This window comes from Neolamprologus multifasciatus, chromosome 10, assembly GCF_963576455.1.
Source record: "Neolamprologus multifasciatus chromosome 10, fNeoMul1.2, whole genome shotgun sequence".
Taxonomy (NCBI): domain Eukaryota; kingdom Metazoa; phylum Chordata; class Actinopteri; order Cichliformes; family Cichlidae; genus Neolamprologus; species Neolamprologus multifasciatus.
In genome coordinates this window covers 14,137,390-14,152,620 of record NC_140448.1, presented here as the reverse complement: position 1 = coordinate 14,152,620, position 15,231 = coordinate 14,137,390, and the positions used below count along the sequence as shown (strand labels likewise).

At 38.8% G+C, this 15,231-nt stretch overlaps 1 protein-coding gene across 2 annotated transcripts in view; it reads left to right on the top strand.

Annotated features, from left to right (window-relative positions):
- Nucleotides 1-4,209: 4,209 nt before the first annotated feature.
- The window catches only part of LOC146509819 (protein phosphatase 3 catalytic subunit alpha-like), a 33,165-nt gene continuing 22,143 nt past the window's right edge, over nt 4,210-15,231 (top strand). The window contains exons 1-4 of one of the 2 annotated variants that reach the window (XM_085174621.1): nt 4,210-4,650; nt 9,580-9,780; nt 14,647-14,771; nt 14,868-14,979. In XM_085174621.1, coding sequence (XP_085030747.1) covers nt 4,596-4,650; nt 9,580-9,780; nt 14,647-14,771; nt 14,868-14,979 — 493 coding nt within the window. In that variant the 5' untranslated portion in view covers nt 4,210-4,595. The remainder of the gene's footprint in view (nt 4,651-9,579; nt 9,781-14,646; nt 14,772-14,867; nt 14,980-15,231) is intronic. The other variant, XM_085174620.1, reaches the window with a different exon arrangement.

The following is a 15,231-nucleotide window of genomic DNA, read 5'->3' as shown; positions in this document are numbered from 1 at the left end:
TCTTCAGAGTGACGACTGTATAAGCAACCATAAAGTTTCACGTCTAAACCAAATAAAACTTGTCTTGGACAGAGATTGGCATCAACATCCATCCAGCTCAAAATGTTATGAATCAAAATGACATCTGTGAACTCTGTTTCTGCTTCTCTGTTTCACTTGAGATTTCTTTACCTCTCGTGTCCCATGACTTTCACCCAGTTTGTTTGTTCCATATGATGTGAATCTTTCAAGTTCACCCTCAACCTTTACAGATAGAAATTCAGCAAAATACTTACAAATATAAACAATAATATAAAAAAATACGTACACCATAATATAAAATATACACTTAACATAGCAGAAGATACATAATGCTGACACTGTCACCATGAATCATGGGACCAACAGATTATACAGTGGCTTGCAAAAGTAACGGCCCCCTTGAACATTTTGTCACATTACAGCCACAAACATGAATCAATTTTATTGGAATTCCACGTGAAAGACCGATACAAAGTGGTGCACACGTGAGAAGTGGAACGGAAATCATATATGATTCCAAACATTTTTTACAAATAAATAACTGCAAAGAAATGCTATGAAACGCACCACATATTTTCATGCTTTTTAAGGCTATATGTGGTCATAACAAGGTTAGTTACAGGTTGCAGTTAACCAAAAAAACATTTTAGTTAACTACAATAAAAAAAAACGAGACTTTTGAAATTACTTTAAATTACCTGAAACGATTTTGTAAACTTGGAAAACTACCTAAAATAAAATATACTACAACTAATAAAACAAGAACCACCTCAAGACTGCCAAGTACTGCTTCCTGGGTAGTGTTTACATTTAATGGAATACTATTGTATTTTGTTTTCTTTGTTCTTTTCAAATGAACTTTGAGATGTTTGTAGTGCATTAGAAACAAATGCAAAGTGTGGGTTTTTCTTATTTGCCCTTTTGAAATTTATTTTAATATGCCTGACATAACTGGCAGAAATAAAATGTAAAAGTGAGGTCAGAGGTCAAAGCTGACATGATATATGATATGTGGCAATGTGATATTTAAAAAGCAGATATCCCAGTATCACTAAATGTTGCCAATACAAACAAAGGTAGTAGAATTTTAACCATAATTTTAAAGATAAAAGATATTTTAGGAAAGTTTGACCTTATTTAACCATAAAGAAAAGGTCAGAGGTCCAAAGTAATGAATCATTATATCATTGATTATATGCCTATATGTTGTTAATTCAAACAATGGCAGTAAGAAACAAAGGTTTAAATAGCTCCGTATAGCATCATCCCTTTGACCTTCAGCTCAATCTACTGACCTTGAAAGAGAGGTCAAATGTGACATGTTATTTGAAATCTTTATACTAATATATTTACCCTTTTTTTAAAAGTCATAAGGCTTTTTGTCACTTTTCAACCACTAAATCATTAAGTAGACCTTGAAGACCTTGGTGGATGCATACATTTCATGTTTACAGACAGAGTGACAGGCACACATGCAAACGCCACCAAAAACATAATCCATCTTGGCGGTAATAAAGCAAAAAATGTAGAGGAAACATCCTTAGGTTTAGTATTTGTTAATTTATTAAAACTAATCAAATCAGAACTTGCCTGAAGAGGCGTTGATCTCTGTGTATATTGACACTTTAAATGCTTACAAGATTGTGAGTCAACTGCTTTGAAAAAATTCTGTTTTTCTTTCTTTCTTTCTTTCTTTCTTTCTTTCTTTCTTTCTTTCTTTCTTTCTTTCTTTCTTTTTTACGTGTACTGATTTTTCTAAATACACTAACACTTAAAAAGGCTAAAACTGAAACTGGAACTAAATTAAAATTAAACTGAAAACTGAAAGTCAAAAGTAAAACTGATTAGAAAAAACAAAACTAGAATCATAGTTATCCTGATATGAAACAGTCTAATTTCTGCCAAAATTGTTCACAAGCCTCTTTGACTCATTGGAGTGTTTGGATTTTAGTTCTAATTAGTTTGTGCAGTGTAGCCAAACAATAACACGAAAACGTATCACTTTCTTTGTGGACCTCACACATTATAATAATCTGTGAATTGTGGACTGTGAGCTGGATAAGCCAGGACTAACAACAGTCTATTAAATAGTAACATTATTATGGGAAGAAACCATAACTCAGAATCTAAAGAGACGACCCTCACTTTGTCACAGATTCACAAGAGAGGACAAAATTCCAGATCAGGTGAACTGAAGAGAAAGTGGGTCTTTTATCTGACTGTTTCAAAAATCCAGAGAAGTACAAAGTCCAAAAAAGAAAAAGGTGAAACAAAACAGGAAACTACAACAGGAGCAAAGAGAACGCTGGGAGACACGTGAAGTGCAAACAGACACTCTGACAAAGACACAGATAAGATTATATGTGCACAGAGGGCTGATGGCCCAGTGAGGCACGGGCTGGAAGAGGGCACAGGGGGTAAATATTTAAGACAGGGCAAACAACTCAGGAGAAACCATAATACAGGTGGAAACTATCAGAGATGTAGTAGAAAGACAGAGAAGGCACATAACGAGAAACCAAGGTGAACCAGGAGGAAAAAACAGCACGAACTTCAGTATCAACAATGAAATAAAACACTGAATTGGTCTCGTGTTTCAGAAAGCAGAGACCTAACACAATGGATTCAACTAAAGGATTAATCCTCATTCACTCAAGTGAAATCCTTTACTTGATTTCCTATAAAGAAAATAAGTAACATTTATTTTTAATCACACTATAGTGATCGTATAGTGTATGTATGCTTGTTTGTGCATTCCCTATCAGATTGCTTGCTGACAAGTAAAGTAAAAATGATGCCCCTTTCCATCTTTGATTTGCTTTTTGTTTGTTTGGGGGTTGTTGTTGTTTTTTTTGCTTTTTGCTATGTTATCAGATTCATTGTGATACAATTTAGTATGTCATTTATAAATGCATTTATAAATGTTTATTCTTGATTAATAAGCTTGTATATAATGTGCTCATGGTAACATTTCAAAGTCTGAGTAAGTGATTAACAAACTATTTAGATCTACATTTATATACATATAATGATTAAGATATGAGATTTGTTTCTAAGCTCAGTGCATCTCTTTCTCTTAAACCCCTCTTACAAACTCAGACTCTGGTCCTACCTAGATTTCAGTATTGTGCAAACCTGTATTGGCAATAAATGTTTGAGTGTTGTGTATCTCTCTGTGCTTTGGGTGAGTCGTTTTTCTGTTGTGAAGATAGCTGAGACTTGCTCGAATCTTTGGGTACTTTCATTTTCATTTTTAAATACTTTAAAAGGCAAAAATACTCCTCACTTTAAATGAGGTCAAACAAAAATACTGAACAACTAGTAACTGCCTGAATTAACCATGAATTAAAATGTGAAATAAGTATTTATAAAACCTTTATTAACTCACTCACAAACAATTAGTTGATCAATCAAGAACAAAAATATCTATATTCATAAATTACATGCATGCTAATGTATATGCTAATGTGCGCCATAAATGATGCACTTACCCGTGTTAAGTGTTACCAAACTAGAAAATAATTTTAACTCGATTTTTAAAAAAAGAAAAAAAAACTAACTGTTCTGGCTACAATTTGTGCAGAGTTAAATGTGAAACTAGACTAAATTGCGAGATTAGATGAAAATACAGACAGTGGTTGACAGTAGAGTGTGGTGATGTGGGGAGAGCAACAACACACTTGACCTTACAGTCTGGTATTTTCATGTGAACAGTTCATATTTATAGATTGATTGGGGGGGGGGGGGTTCTTAAAAACTGAACTACAATTTGTAATAAGGAAATGAGTCTGAGCATCAGACGGTTAGTATTAAATATAATTCATTTATGCGCAAATTGTAATCAATTGTGTCCAAACGTGATTATCTCATCATTAGGATCCACAGTTAACCATATTAAATATTTTCCTTGAAAGATCCGTGGACTAAGTTGCTACTTTGATTGCTTACTTTGCGTAAAACCTGATGGTTTGTCGCCACCAAGTGAAAAGTCTCCGCCAACATATGCACCCGACTGCTGCTTTTGGCGCACACGTGTGCGCGCTGCGGGAATCAAACCGAGCCCGTCTGATTGTGATGAACGTCTAACACGTTTAAGCCGAGGTCCACGCGCTGTCATTATCAGGCGTATAAATTTCGAGAATACCGAAACATGGCGCGTCGTGCGTGCGTGGGGGCAACCCCGTCTCAGCCTCCATCTGATGGCAGCATCAGGCAGTCCCGTGAAACATTTGCGTGGGAGTTCCCTTCACCGCCATGTCGGGATAGTGCACGTCTCTCTCTCACTCTCACTCTCTCACTCCCTCTCTCTCCGCGCATCCTCCCCCACATTAACAGCTTAGGACAGCAGAAGCAGCTCCTACAGCATCCAGCACCCAGCATCCATCCCTGCCTGGGGAGCAGCAGTCCTACCCGGCGCAGCACCGACGCACGGAGGGGGCGCATCATCTAAGTGATGCCACAGCATCAGCCGCATTTCGACAACAAATACTGAGAGTACATCCTAAAGGAGAGGGAGCAGTTTGAAACAGAAGATAAAAAAAAAAAAGCTTCAGCCTCGAAGACAGCAACTGCCCATGAAGATGTCTAACGCTGACATCGTCATAAACGCCACGGATCGGATGGTGAAATGTAAGTTACCCTATATTTTCTGCGTGCTTATGGCTGTATTACATAACACCTCCGGTGTTTAGCTCTCTGCGGATCGGCTGGACGCGGGCTTTATGAACGTGTCGCGCATTAATGGTGCATATGCGGCCATCAAGTTGTGTTCGTGGTGGTGTTGGTGTTGGTAGTGGGCAAGTGAAGCTTTGATGTTGATAAACAATCCGGGTTCCTCTGCTGCACAGCCCCCGCGGAGAGCGAGCAGAGCACACGGGCAGCACCAAGAAATATGAAGTGTAATACATTTTTAATTGTGCCCGCTGATTTATGTTTAAATCGTATCTGTCATGATTTGACTGTACGCTTGCTTTCGCTCTCGACGGAGGAGAGGGGGAGTGTGGGGGGTAGAAGGAGGAGGAGGAGGAGGAAGAAGGAGGAAAAAACAGCTGAATTGCGAGCTTGTGGTAGAAGCTGGAGCAGTGATGCAGCAGGATTTCAGGGGCTTAGATGGGGGGCCAGCAAAAAGAGGGAGAGGGCATGAAATGGACATTTAATTGGGGGGGTTATTTCATGCCGGGCTCGAGTCAGGGTTTAATTGATTAGAAAAAAAAAGGGTGGAGGTGTGTGGGGGATTCCAAAGCTGAATCAGTAGATGGATCAATGGAGGATGATAAAGTGCCCATGGTTGTCATAACTCACTTAGCCCTGCTCATTTTTTCCCCCTCCCTCTTCTTTACAGTGGATCTGCCAACAGTCAGCACTCTGCCTGAATATATATGTATATATATATATATATATATATATATATATATATATATATATAGACATATATGTGTGTGTGTGTGTGTGTGTGTGTATCCACATTCTGTATATTATCATAACGGCCGAGCAGCTCAGTCAGCATTAACAACTTTGTCCTTTAGCCTCCGGAGTTTTAGAAACAGTAATCTGCACTGTGAGATGCACTTACATGACAGTGACTGCAGGCGCACAAATGTACTGCGTGCACTAGCAGTTACAAACGAGCCTTAAATTGTCATTGATTACAGAACATGAACTGTGTCACGTGAAGAAAATTTAGAAAAGGAAAAAGACACTCTTCCTGAGCTGCCTGAACAATATTGTTTTCTAGCTTTATTCTAACAGGCCATCTGAATAGCTTCGGTCTCGTGCTGTGGACACTTTCGTTTCATTATACTTTTACTGTACTTTCATCTTTTTCACAGGATATTCGGTTTCAAACAGAATTCTGTTTCCGTGCCGTCCATCATAAAAGGCAGAAGTTGGTTTTGATTTGCCGTGCTGTTTTCTACACATTTGAACACGAATTTAAAGCAGTGACAAAACCATTGTGGTTATTTCCTGGCGCAGCTTCACTGACACCCAGGAATTCAAAAATATGTCAAACAGAAGGTTTATATCAGCGAACGTAACACAGCCAAGAATTCTGACTCAGTTTTCTGCTTTTGTAACATGGTCATGTAACACTTTAGGATTTAGGAGTTGATAAGTATTGTGTATTTTCTTTCATTTTCAGGCTGTGTGCCCTGGATACTTGTTAAATAGACTCACCTGTGATTTCTAATAAAGATTAATTTGGCTGATCATAGAGAAAGAATTATAATTTTTCAAAATCCTCTTTTTTTCCATGCTCTGAATTGTCAAGGTGCTATGAAGGTTTGTTATTGCTTGGCCGACACTGAATGTGTCTTTTGTCACTTGTATCTGCTCTCCTATTCTTGCACACCACTTTGAAAAAGAAGTAAAAGCCATTTTTACAATCCCCAAAAGACTGGAAATTGGAAGAAAAAAAAATACAAAGAAGAAACGGAATCTTGCATCCATCAGGTGATCAAAGGAAGCTATTGAGGTAGTGAAAATTTTGAGCCAGAAGACTGACGTTTCCTGCTGTTTTTGTGTGCGCTGCTTGTAGTGAACTACCGAGCACTGACACTACAAGCTACTCGAAGCTATTTTTATCCCTGCTGTGTACATAGCTTCAACTTAAACCACAGCCAGTTTCTCGCTGGTTCTCTTTTAGTCTTACATGTCTTAATCTGACAGAGCATATTTAAAGTGGCAGAGTAACAGTAACTGCTGGGCTGTGCAGTTTGCTTGCTACAGTACCGTCACCACAGGCTGTTTAGTGCAGGTGCACTCTTATATTTCACCCCGAGGTATAATATGTCAGTGTAAAACTTTGTCACATTCATGTCAGCCTTTGGTAACACCATACAAATACTTGTATTGGCCTTAGTAATTTATTAATGGCCATGATGCGGCAGTAGTTAGGTTCGACAGAACAGACCTGCTCTGATAGCATCTAAATAAAAACATCAGTCAGGTGGTACATACAGTAAGACACTGAATATCATACAAAGCAAGCTATAGCAGAGAATATGGGCAATAAACCAGAATACTTATGTCATTGTTTTATTTTATTTTATGGATCTTTTAATTGCACTGTTTACTTTTGTGAAACCATCCTGCACTTAACAAGACAAACTATGGTTAACAAACACATAAACCCACCATACATTTATTATTAATTGAACAGTGCAGAGAGGCAGCTCTTCTTAGCCGCCTTTAGCTGAATGTCTTTTAACTCCACACAGAGGCTTCTTAACTGTGAGCTTAAGGTTTGACCACTGTGTGAGCATTTGCATCACTGTATCTACGTGAACCCCCAATGCAAATCCCAGTTTTCTGCGGAGCACAGCTACTGGCTGTACTCCAACAGTTAGCTGCTGCTGCTGCTGCTGTTGCCCGGCAACGTACAGTATTTCATAGTTCAACTCTGCTCGGGTGCTGAGCAGAAGTCAGCTTTTCATCTCTCCGCCATACATCTATATCAGGAGACCGCTCACATGTCTGTGTCAACATATGTGTGTTTCTTTAAAATGTTCCGTTGAGGATTATCTCGAAATAATCTCTGTTGGGTTTTTCTGATAGTCGGCTAAAAAAACACAAAAAAGAAAGAAAAAAAAGAAACAAAACAGAAAAAAAAAACATAGCGTAATGTTCCTTTTAAAGTATCCACATGAGGCTCGTTTCAGCTCATTTTACAGTCAAATTGCTCTGCTAGTTTGAAGTTTAAAATGAAATAAGAACGATTTCTGAATAATCTGGGCTCCTGCACCACATTTACCTTTTACGGTTATGTAAGGTACATAATAGCACCTACGCCAATGTATTTCAACACAGGTTATGTTTTCAATCTTTTCCATCTGTCAGATATGCTACACTGACTTATGGTAATTATCAGCTTTAAATCAAAATGACATATTTTCATCTGGCCTGCCTGTAACAATGTCTGCTTTTTCTTGTTTATAAGGCAGTGGATGTAACTCAACTGGTGATTCTCAAAGCACTTCCAACCATCAACTGGTCCTCTGAAGGGGCAGTGGATGGGACAGCAGTAGATAGTACTTTCATACTAACAAATTACAAGTCTGTTTTGGTTGGATTCTGGTGTTTTGGGTTGACTTCATGTGCCACACAGCCATAGCTTGCGGCAATTCCGATTCACCCAAGTGCAGTCTGTGAAAACTTGCAGACCAAGACTTCAGAATATCGTTGCAACTTATCACACAGTCGACCCATGCACTGACTTGTAGCACATCAGGCTGTTAATTTTTTAAATACTGCCACGAGCGCAAGCCCCTCATCATGGGGTAGAGGTAGAGTCTACCTCAGTATAAAAGTAAATAGTTGGTATTTGAAATTGTTCACGCTAAGGTTTGTGGATTTTTCTTTTTTTAAGTAACTGGGACATTATCGTTTGGAAGGAGACATTGTTGCTGAGTTTTTCACCACAAGACAAGTGCTACTTAGTTCCAGTACATTCAGGAGATGCAGACATTTCGAAAGCCTGTGGATAAACAGGTAGGGCGTTTAAAGATACTTTGCGAGCACTGTCCACATACCCCACAGGCTCACTTCGCTTCCTCTCCGTGCTGACTGTGCTTGAGTTTTGTACTTGCTGGTAAAGTGTCAAAGTACACATTGCCGTCACAGATACATGCTGCACACTGTGAAAAATTTGAGTCCCATTAAAAACACTCGCTGGGGCTTGCCTCATTATACCACAAGCGGCGACTTTGAGATTCCTCTAGTCAAGCATTCATTATTGAAGAGCATGTTGGTCATGTTCAGTATAAGCCTGAGATTTGAGACTCTTCCTTTGTCTTTTTTTTATTTGGCACTGCTGAGTGGCTCTGTTTGCTATTCTTTGCACAAATCTGGCAGGCTTTTTTGTTTGTGTCTAGCTTTTCAAATGAATTCTGCCACTGGACCTCATGTGATTTTTGTTAAGCTAGATGAGGTGTAGATTAACGTAAATACACAGGTCCCTGATAGCTTTGCATTTAGAGTACACAGAGCTCGGCACCAGGTCTAATAAATAACCTTGCTGCACTGAAGTAATGATCTGTGGTTGGATTTCACAGTTCACAGGCTGTCTGTTTGGTAGGTGACTGATGCATTTAATGGCCAAAGGCTTTAGCGATCCAGGGAGAGTGTTGGATGAGTAGATGGCTTAGATATTTTATCTGGCACTCAGAAAATACAAGTAAACCACATAAAGAACAGTGTGTCAGTATGCTAAGATAGATAGATAGAGAAGTCCTTGCATTTTCCATGGGAGATTCTTTCTGTTTTAAAGGAAAACTGGAAAAAAAGAATGCTCTTAAGAATGCTTCTTCATGCCAAACTGCACACACCATCAACAAAGATGGAATGAAGCAGCTGTGCAGTATTGCTTGCAGGCAAAACATGGTCTGGGTTTTCTCTTTTATGATTGCTGCATGAGTTCCTTGATAAAATGTTGTCAGTATCATTCCTGAGGGCTGTTTACTATAATAATGCAGCACAGTGGCAACAAAACAGTCGGAAATTGTGTCGATTTCTTTAAGAGTAGCCATAGTGACCATGATGTCCCTGTGCTGTTCCCCTCAGCTGTCCCCTTCCCCTTGAGCCACCGCCTTACGATGAAGGAAGTGTTTGACTGTGAAGGGAAACCTCGCGTGGATCTCCTGAAGGCCCATCTCACCAAGGAAGGTCGTGTGGAGGAGGCCGTGGCGCTCCGAATCATCAATGAGGGAGCAGCTATCCTGCGTCAGGAGAAAACTATATTAGACATCGAGGCACCGGTCACAGGTATGAAACCTTTCACAGACACTTACCAGAGACTTAAAGTCAAACTGCAGCATGGCGAGCCTGGAGCTTGAAACGACTGAGTGTTCAGATTAAAGATGTAGATCTGTTTGGATGTAGATCAGGAAAAGAAACAGGTGTTTTTAATGTTGGCTCATTTCTGTTGAGTGCTGCAGTAAACTATGACAATGAGGCAGCCTGCGCAATAGCCAGGAGCAAGCTCACTTGACTAGAGCACAGTCATTGCTAATTTAGTTTACTTTAGTTTGATGCCAAGCTAAAATGTTTGCTCAGATATAATATGACATGGGGCTGGCATTTGAGCTTGCATATGAAATTTTCTAGTTTTAATATCCTTTATATTAGGAAGTTAGAGGATCTGCTCTGTCTTGATTTTATTGGACAGATGATATTCGAGAAGAACCGGAAGCAAGTGTTAGATAAACAGAATTGAATTTGTCTTTTTAACTTTCATCATCACAGTTCATCCATCATTTAGTGATTGACAAAAGTTTTACATTTTTAATTAATTCATAAAATATTTTAAGAAAGCAGTCAGAAGTAATAAAACAAAACCAAGGGACTATATTTGGACTATATTTGCCAGGGAAACTGTTCAAACGAAGCATATAAAAATTAGTTAAAACTGTCTTGACTCTGTATAGTAGTACCACATTATTATGTAAAAAAAACTTTACGTTTTTTGAATTAAAAGTTGTCTACAAGTACCTGTCAGTGAGACACAGTGAGAGCTGACAAAAACAAAATACAGCACCTAACTTTAATTTCCTAAACTAATGATAAAGTCATCAGCAGCTCTGTGACAGTAAACTTGAGCTAGCTTAACCAAGTACGTCTACCGTGCTATATGCTAACATTTGCTAGTTAGCATAAAAGACAGCTGATGCTATTACCCTTATTTGTCAGGTAAGTTAAGACATTTTAATAAATTGTGAGAGGGATCTTAGATCAAATTTCTGCTTCTTTATGATCAGTATTTTTTAAAGAGAACAGAGAGCACAAGTGATTTTTAAAAATAGATAAAGGAGAATTCATGTGAATACAGCAGGAAGCTGTCACTACCAGGCAGAATCATCATTATCTTGTTAAATAAGTCCATGTAAAGTAGTTCAGCAGTATCTCAGAAGCACTGTCTCTGCACAAATTTCTGGTCTGTTAGGAAGATGTTAATCCCATAATGTTTCCTTCTTTGTCTACATTTTGCTATGCAGCCAGTTAATCGGGTTGGAAAACAGTCGTTTGAAAAAATATTTCATATATATATATATATATATATATATATATATATATATATATATATATATATATATATATATATATATATATATGTCAAAACTTTAAACCTATATTTACTTTAGATGTAAGTAGAGAGTATAAAAGTTTAAACAAATGCTGAGTTTCTAAAAGCCTGAAGTATCTCTCATGTATAAACAGATAAAATCTTTTTTCTGCTGAACACCCTGCAGAGTGTCCTAGTTATGCTCTAAAATATTAACATGCCTCAGCCCGACACAAAAGTATCCTGTGTACTCAACCGTGGCTTCCCATCAAGAAAATTTAATTAAGAGACTTAGTTGTTTTTTTTTTTTCTTTTGCATCATCCATTTAGCCAGTTTCATTTTACTAAAGTTGTGAATATAAATGCATTTTAAAGTAAAACTCAATATTGTTTCTTGTACTAGTGAAATGTCAGACTCTGTTGTAGCCGGTTGTGTTTCAGCTAAATTTAACATGATTCTGTCGCCAATATGATAAAGGGGTTATTTGGGGCTCTCACTGGTCGACTGCTTACCACACATACTGTATAATTACAACACCCACCTCTTCAGCTTTCAACCTTTGTTGCAAGTAATTTCTCTAACTTTCCCTATTTTCTGTCTGTTGCTTTCTTACTTCTTAGTTTAAAAAAAACAAACACTGTTTTTCGAAAAAGCCATTTATAGGGTTAACAGAAAATGGTCCAAAAAAGTGAAAGAGTTGTCTAAGTGAAAATGCATTGTTGATGCTGGAGGTCGAAGGAGAATGGCCGTACTGCTTTGAGTTGATAGGAAGCATAGTCCAACCTATATAGGATTTTTAACACTGATTCACATGTTTGGTTATTTAAAAAAAAAAATCTAATATATTGGTCATTCTGTTTTTTTCCCAGGCATACAAGACACAAACACATTTCCCAAACATTTGTTATGTGCGGTCATTTGTTAGTTCGTACTGAGCTAATGTGACTGTGCAGTTTTAAGAGAATCTTGTTTGATTGCCACAAAGAGTCACAGAGTACTCGTTTAAGCTCTGGCTGATTCGGTTCACATCAGCTGGTTGTTGTGTTTGTGGCGTTCAAAGCTCTGGAAGCATAGCATGAACATTCATAGCATTGTTAAAAGGTGTTTCTCTTTTTAAATTTTCATTTACCAACCTTTATAAATACAGAGACAGATATGTTGACAAATAGCTCATTTTGCCCAGAATAGCAGCAATACTGGGGTCTAATAGGAAGTCAAAAAACCAAGACAACCAAGATTTGCAGAATCAGGTGAGCTACAGCATCAGAAAACCACTCCTGTCAGCTAAGAACAGGAAACTGAGGCTAACATTCACACTGGCATACCAAAATTGGACAGAGAAGACTGAAAAGACCGGCTGGATTGATGAGTCTCAGTTTTCTATATTCAGATGGTAGGGCATGCATACGTCCTACCTTCTGTCAGACTCATCTAATAGTCTAAGTGATTACTTTGGGCCCCTTAGTAACAGCTGAACATCGTTTAAACATAGCAACCTAGCTGAGTATTGATGCTGACCGTGTTCATGTCCATTTGTGAGCACGGTGTACTGTCGCTGCTTCCAGCAGGATAACTCACCATGTCACAAAGCTCAAATCGCCAAAACTGGTTTCTTGAAAATGACAATAAGTTCACTGTACTCAAATGGCCTTCACAGTCACATGATCTCAGCCCAATAGCACCTTTGGGATGTGGTGTAACAGGAGATTGACATTATGGATGTGCAGATGACAAATCTGCAGCAACTGTGTAATGTTAGCGTGTCGATATGGACCAAAATGTCTGAGAAATGTTTCCAGCACCTTGTTGAATCGATGGCTATGGTATAATTGAGGCAGTTCTGAAGGCAAAACAGGGCCCAACCTGTACTAGGAGGGCAGGGTGTACCTAATAAAGTGGTTGGTGAGTGTATACTGAACATAAATGTGAATGCACATGTAATTATGCATTTACTTAGCTTCCTATCAGCTTAATGTCATCAAAGATGACAAATGCACTTCAGGAGAAGGCCTCAGCTCGACCTGCATCAGCAAAATGGAGGCTTTATGTACTAAGTATGAAATATGTATGACAAACTAAGTATTATGTCTGCACAGTTGTTTATATCTGTGTGAGCGCGAGCAGCGTTTGAATGTCTCTGCAGCCGATTATGCATGTGAATCCTTACTTGCACGCATGTTTTACGGGTGTTTGCGCATGAGCTTGCATGTATGTGCGCATGTGTGCTTTTGATTGCTTTAGTCACACAAGAAGTCTCCCACTCACATTGCTCTAAGCTTTGAGTGGGCGAAGGCCACTGTGGAGCTGATAGGGGAGACGGAAAAGCGAGAGGAGATGGAGGGTGAGTAGGAGAGAAGGAGACAGAGAAAGATGATAATGAAAAATTGAAGGCAGCGAGGAAATGAGATGTAGGTTTGCACTCCAGTGCCACAGTGTTCACTACGAAAAAGTATATATCTCCCCGGGGGCTCGAGATTTTTCTAACTCTGGGAGGCATGAGCGTCTCATTTCTCAGAAGCAGAGGACAGAAGCCTTTCAGCTAGAGTAGAGACCTTAGAAATATCTCAATACAGCGACACCTAAAGAGGGGAGAATTTCTAACATGGCATCCATCAGATCCAGATGCACACGCAAGAATATTATTCTCATAACATGCCGCTCTGCTGACAGGCCGTGCTTTCTCTATATGTGAGCGCTAAAGAGTTAAAAGAATGAAGAACACTTCCAGTGACAATGTGAATAATTAAGTGCTCCGAGTTCTCCATGGATGGAGAGAAGAAAAGTGCACATAGTAGATGGAGTAATCCAGAGAGCCCATTCGGTGAAACCATATTTTTCACCTCACACAGAATACGCTCAGATCTTTATGCTTATGGCATAAGTAGTTATTTTTATTTATGTCTTTGTTTATAGTTACATTAAATCCATATTTCCCTGTACGCAATATTGCATTATTAACGAGAGCCCGTTCTACAGCTACATTCTTAACTGTTGCACAAGGTATTACACAACAAAACAAACGCGAGACATTTTTATCAGATGCAAATAATCAGTAGAGTCACGATACAAACAGCAGCATCTCCATGCAGCTGCACAGCCTGGCTGTCTATTTATGCAGCTAACCTGCATGCAGAAAATGAAGACACACACCTCTGGTACAAAGTGTACTATTCTGTAACGCCATGAGCTCCTGTCACAGTGGTCTCTACTGTCTGTCTCTCATCTTCTGTTCTTCAAACCTTCAAAAACAATAAATATCAAGCCTGGAAATCCAGGCGATACATATAGAAACTCACAACTCATCACTGTCGTGTGAAAAGACAACAGTGATGAAGTCAGAAGTATCGAATCTTGAATGTTTTGTTTCGTGAAAGCACTGCAATGGCTGCAAATGGTTTTACAGGCTACAGTAGGTATGACCGAACTGATAATCTACTGCATTTTTTTTATCCTAGCAGACGGGAAAAAGATGCGTGTACATGTTGGCAAAGAAGAGAAAAGGATTTTCAGTGGGGGTTTTTTTTTCTTTTCGGTTTCATAACATCTGCCTTTTTGGGGTGTTTTTCAGTCTGTGGAGACATCCATGGGCAATTCTTTGATCTTATGAAGCTGTTTGAAGTGGGAGGATCGCCAGCTACAACACGGTACCTGTTCCTTGGTGACTATGTTGACCGTGGCTACTTCAGTATTGAGGTAAATCCAAAAGAATATTATTGAGAACGCCACACAGGAATCCAAATAGGAAAAAAAAACATCACAAGTAACATTTTCTTGTGCTTGTTTCAACAGTGTGTTTTATACCTTTGGTCGCTGAAAATCCTCTATCCAAAGACACTATTTTTACTTCGTGGAAATCATGAATGTAGACATTTGACAGAATATTTCACCTTCAAACAAGAATGTGAGTACCTCTCAGTTCTTCTTTCTCTGTCTTACTACGGTCCTGCGTAGCCTGGAGCTAATGTTAATGCTATATCAAGGTATATAAGGGAATGGAATTCACCTCACCCCAAACTGGTCATGGCAGACGGTTTTCTTCCTGTTGAAAGGGAGTTTTTCTTTCCACTATTGCCGAGTGCTCGCTCATTGTTGGAGGTTTCTCAGTATTGCTGTAAGGCTTTTACCTTACAATATAAAGCACCTTGAGGTGACT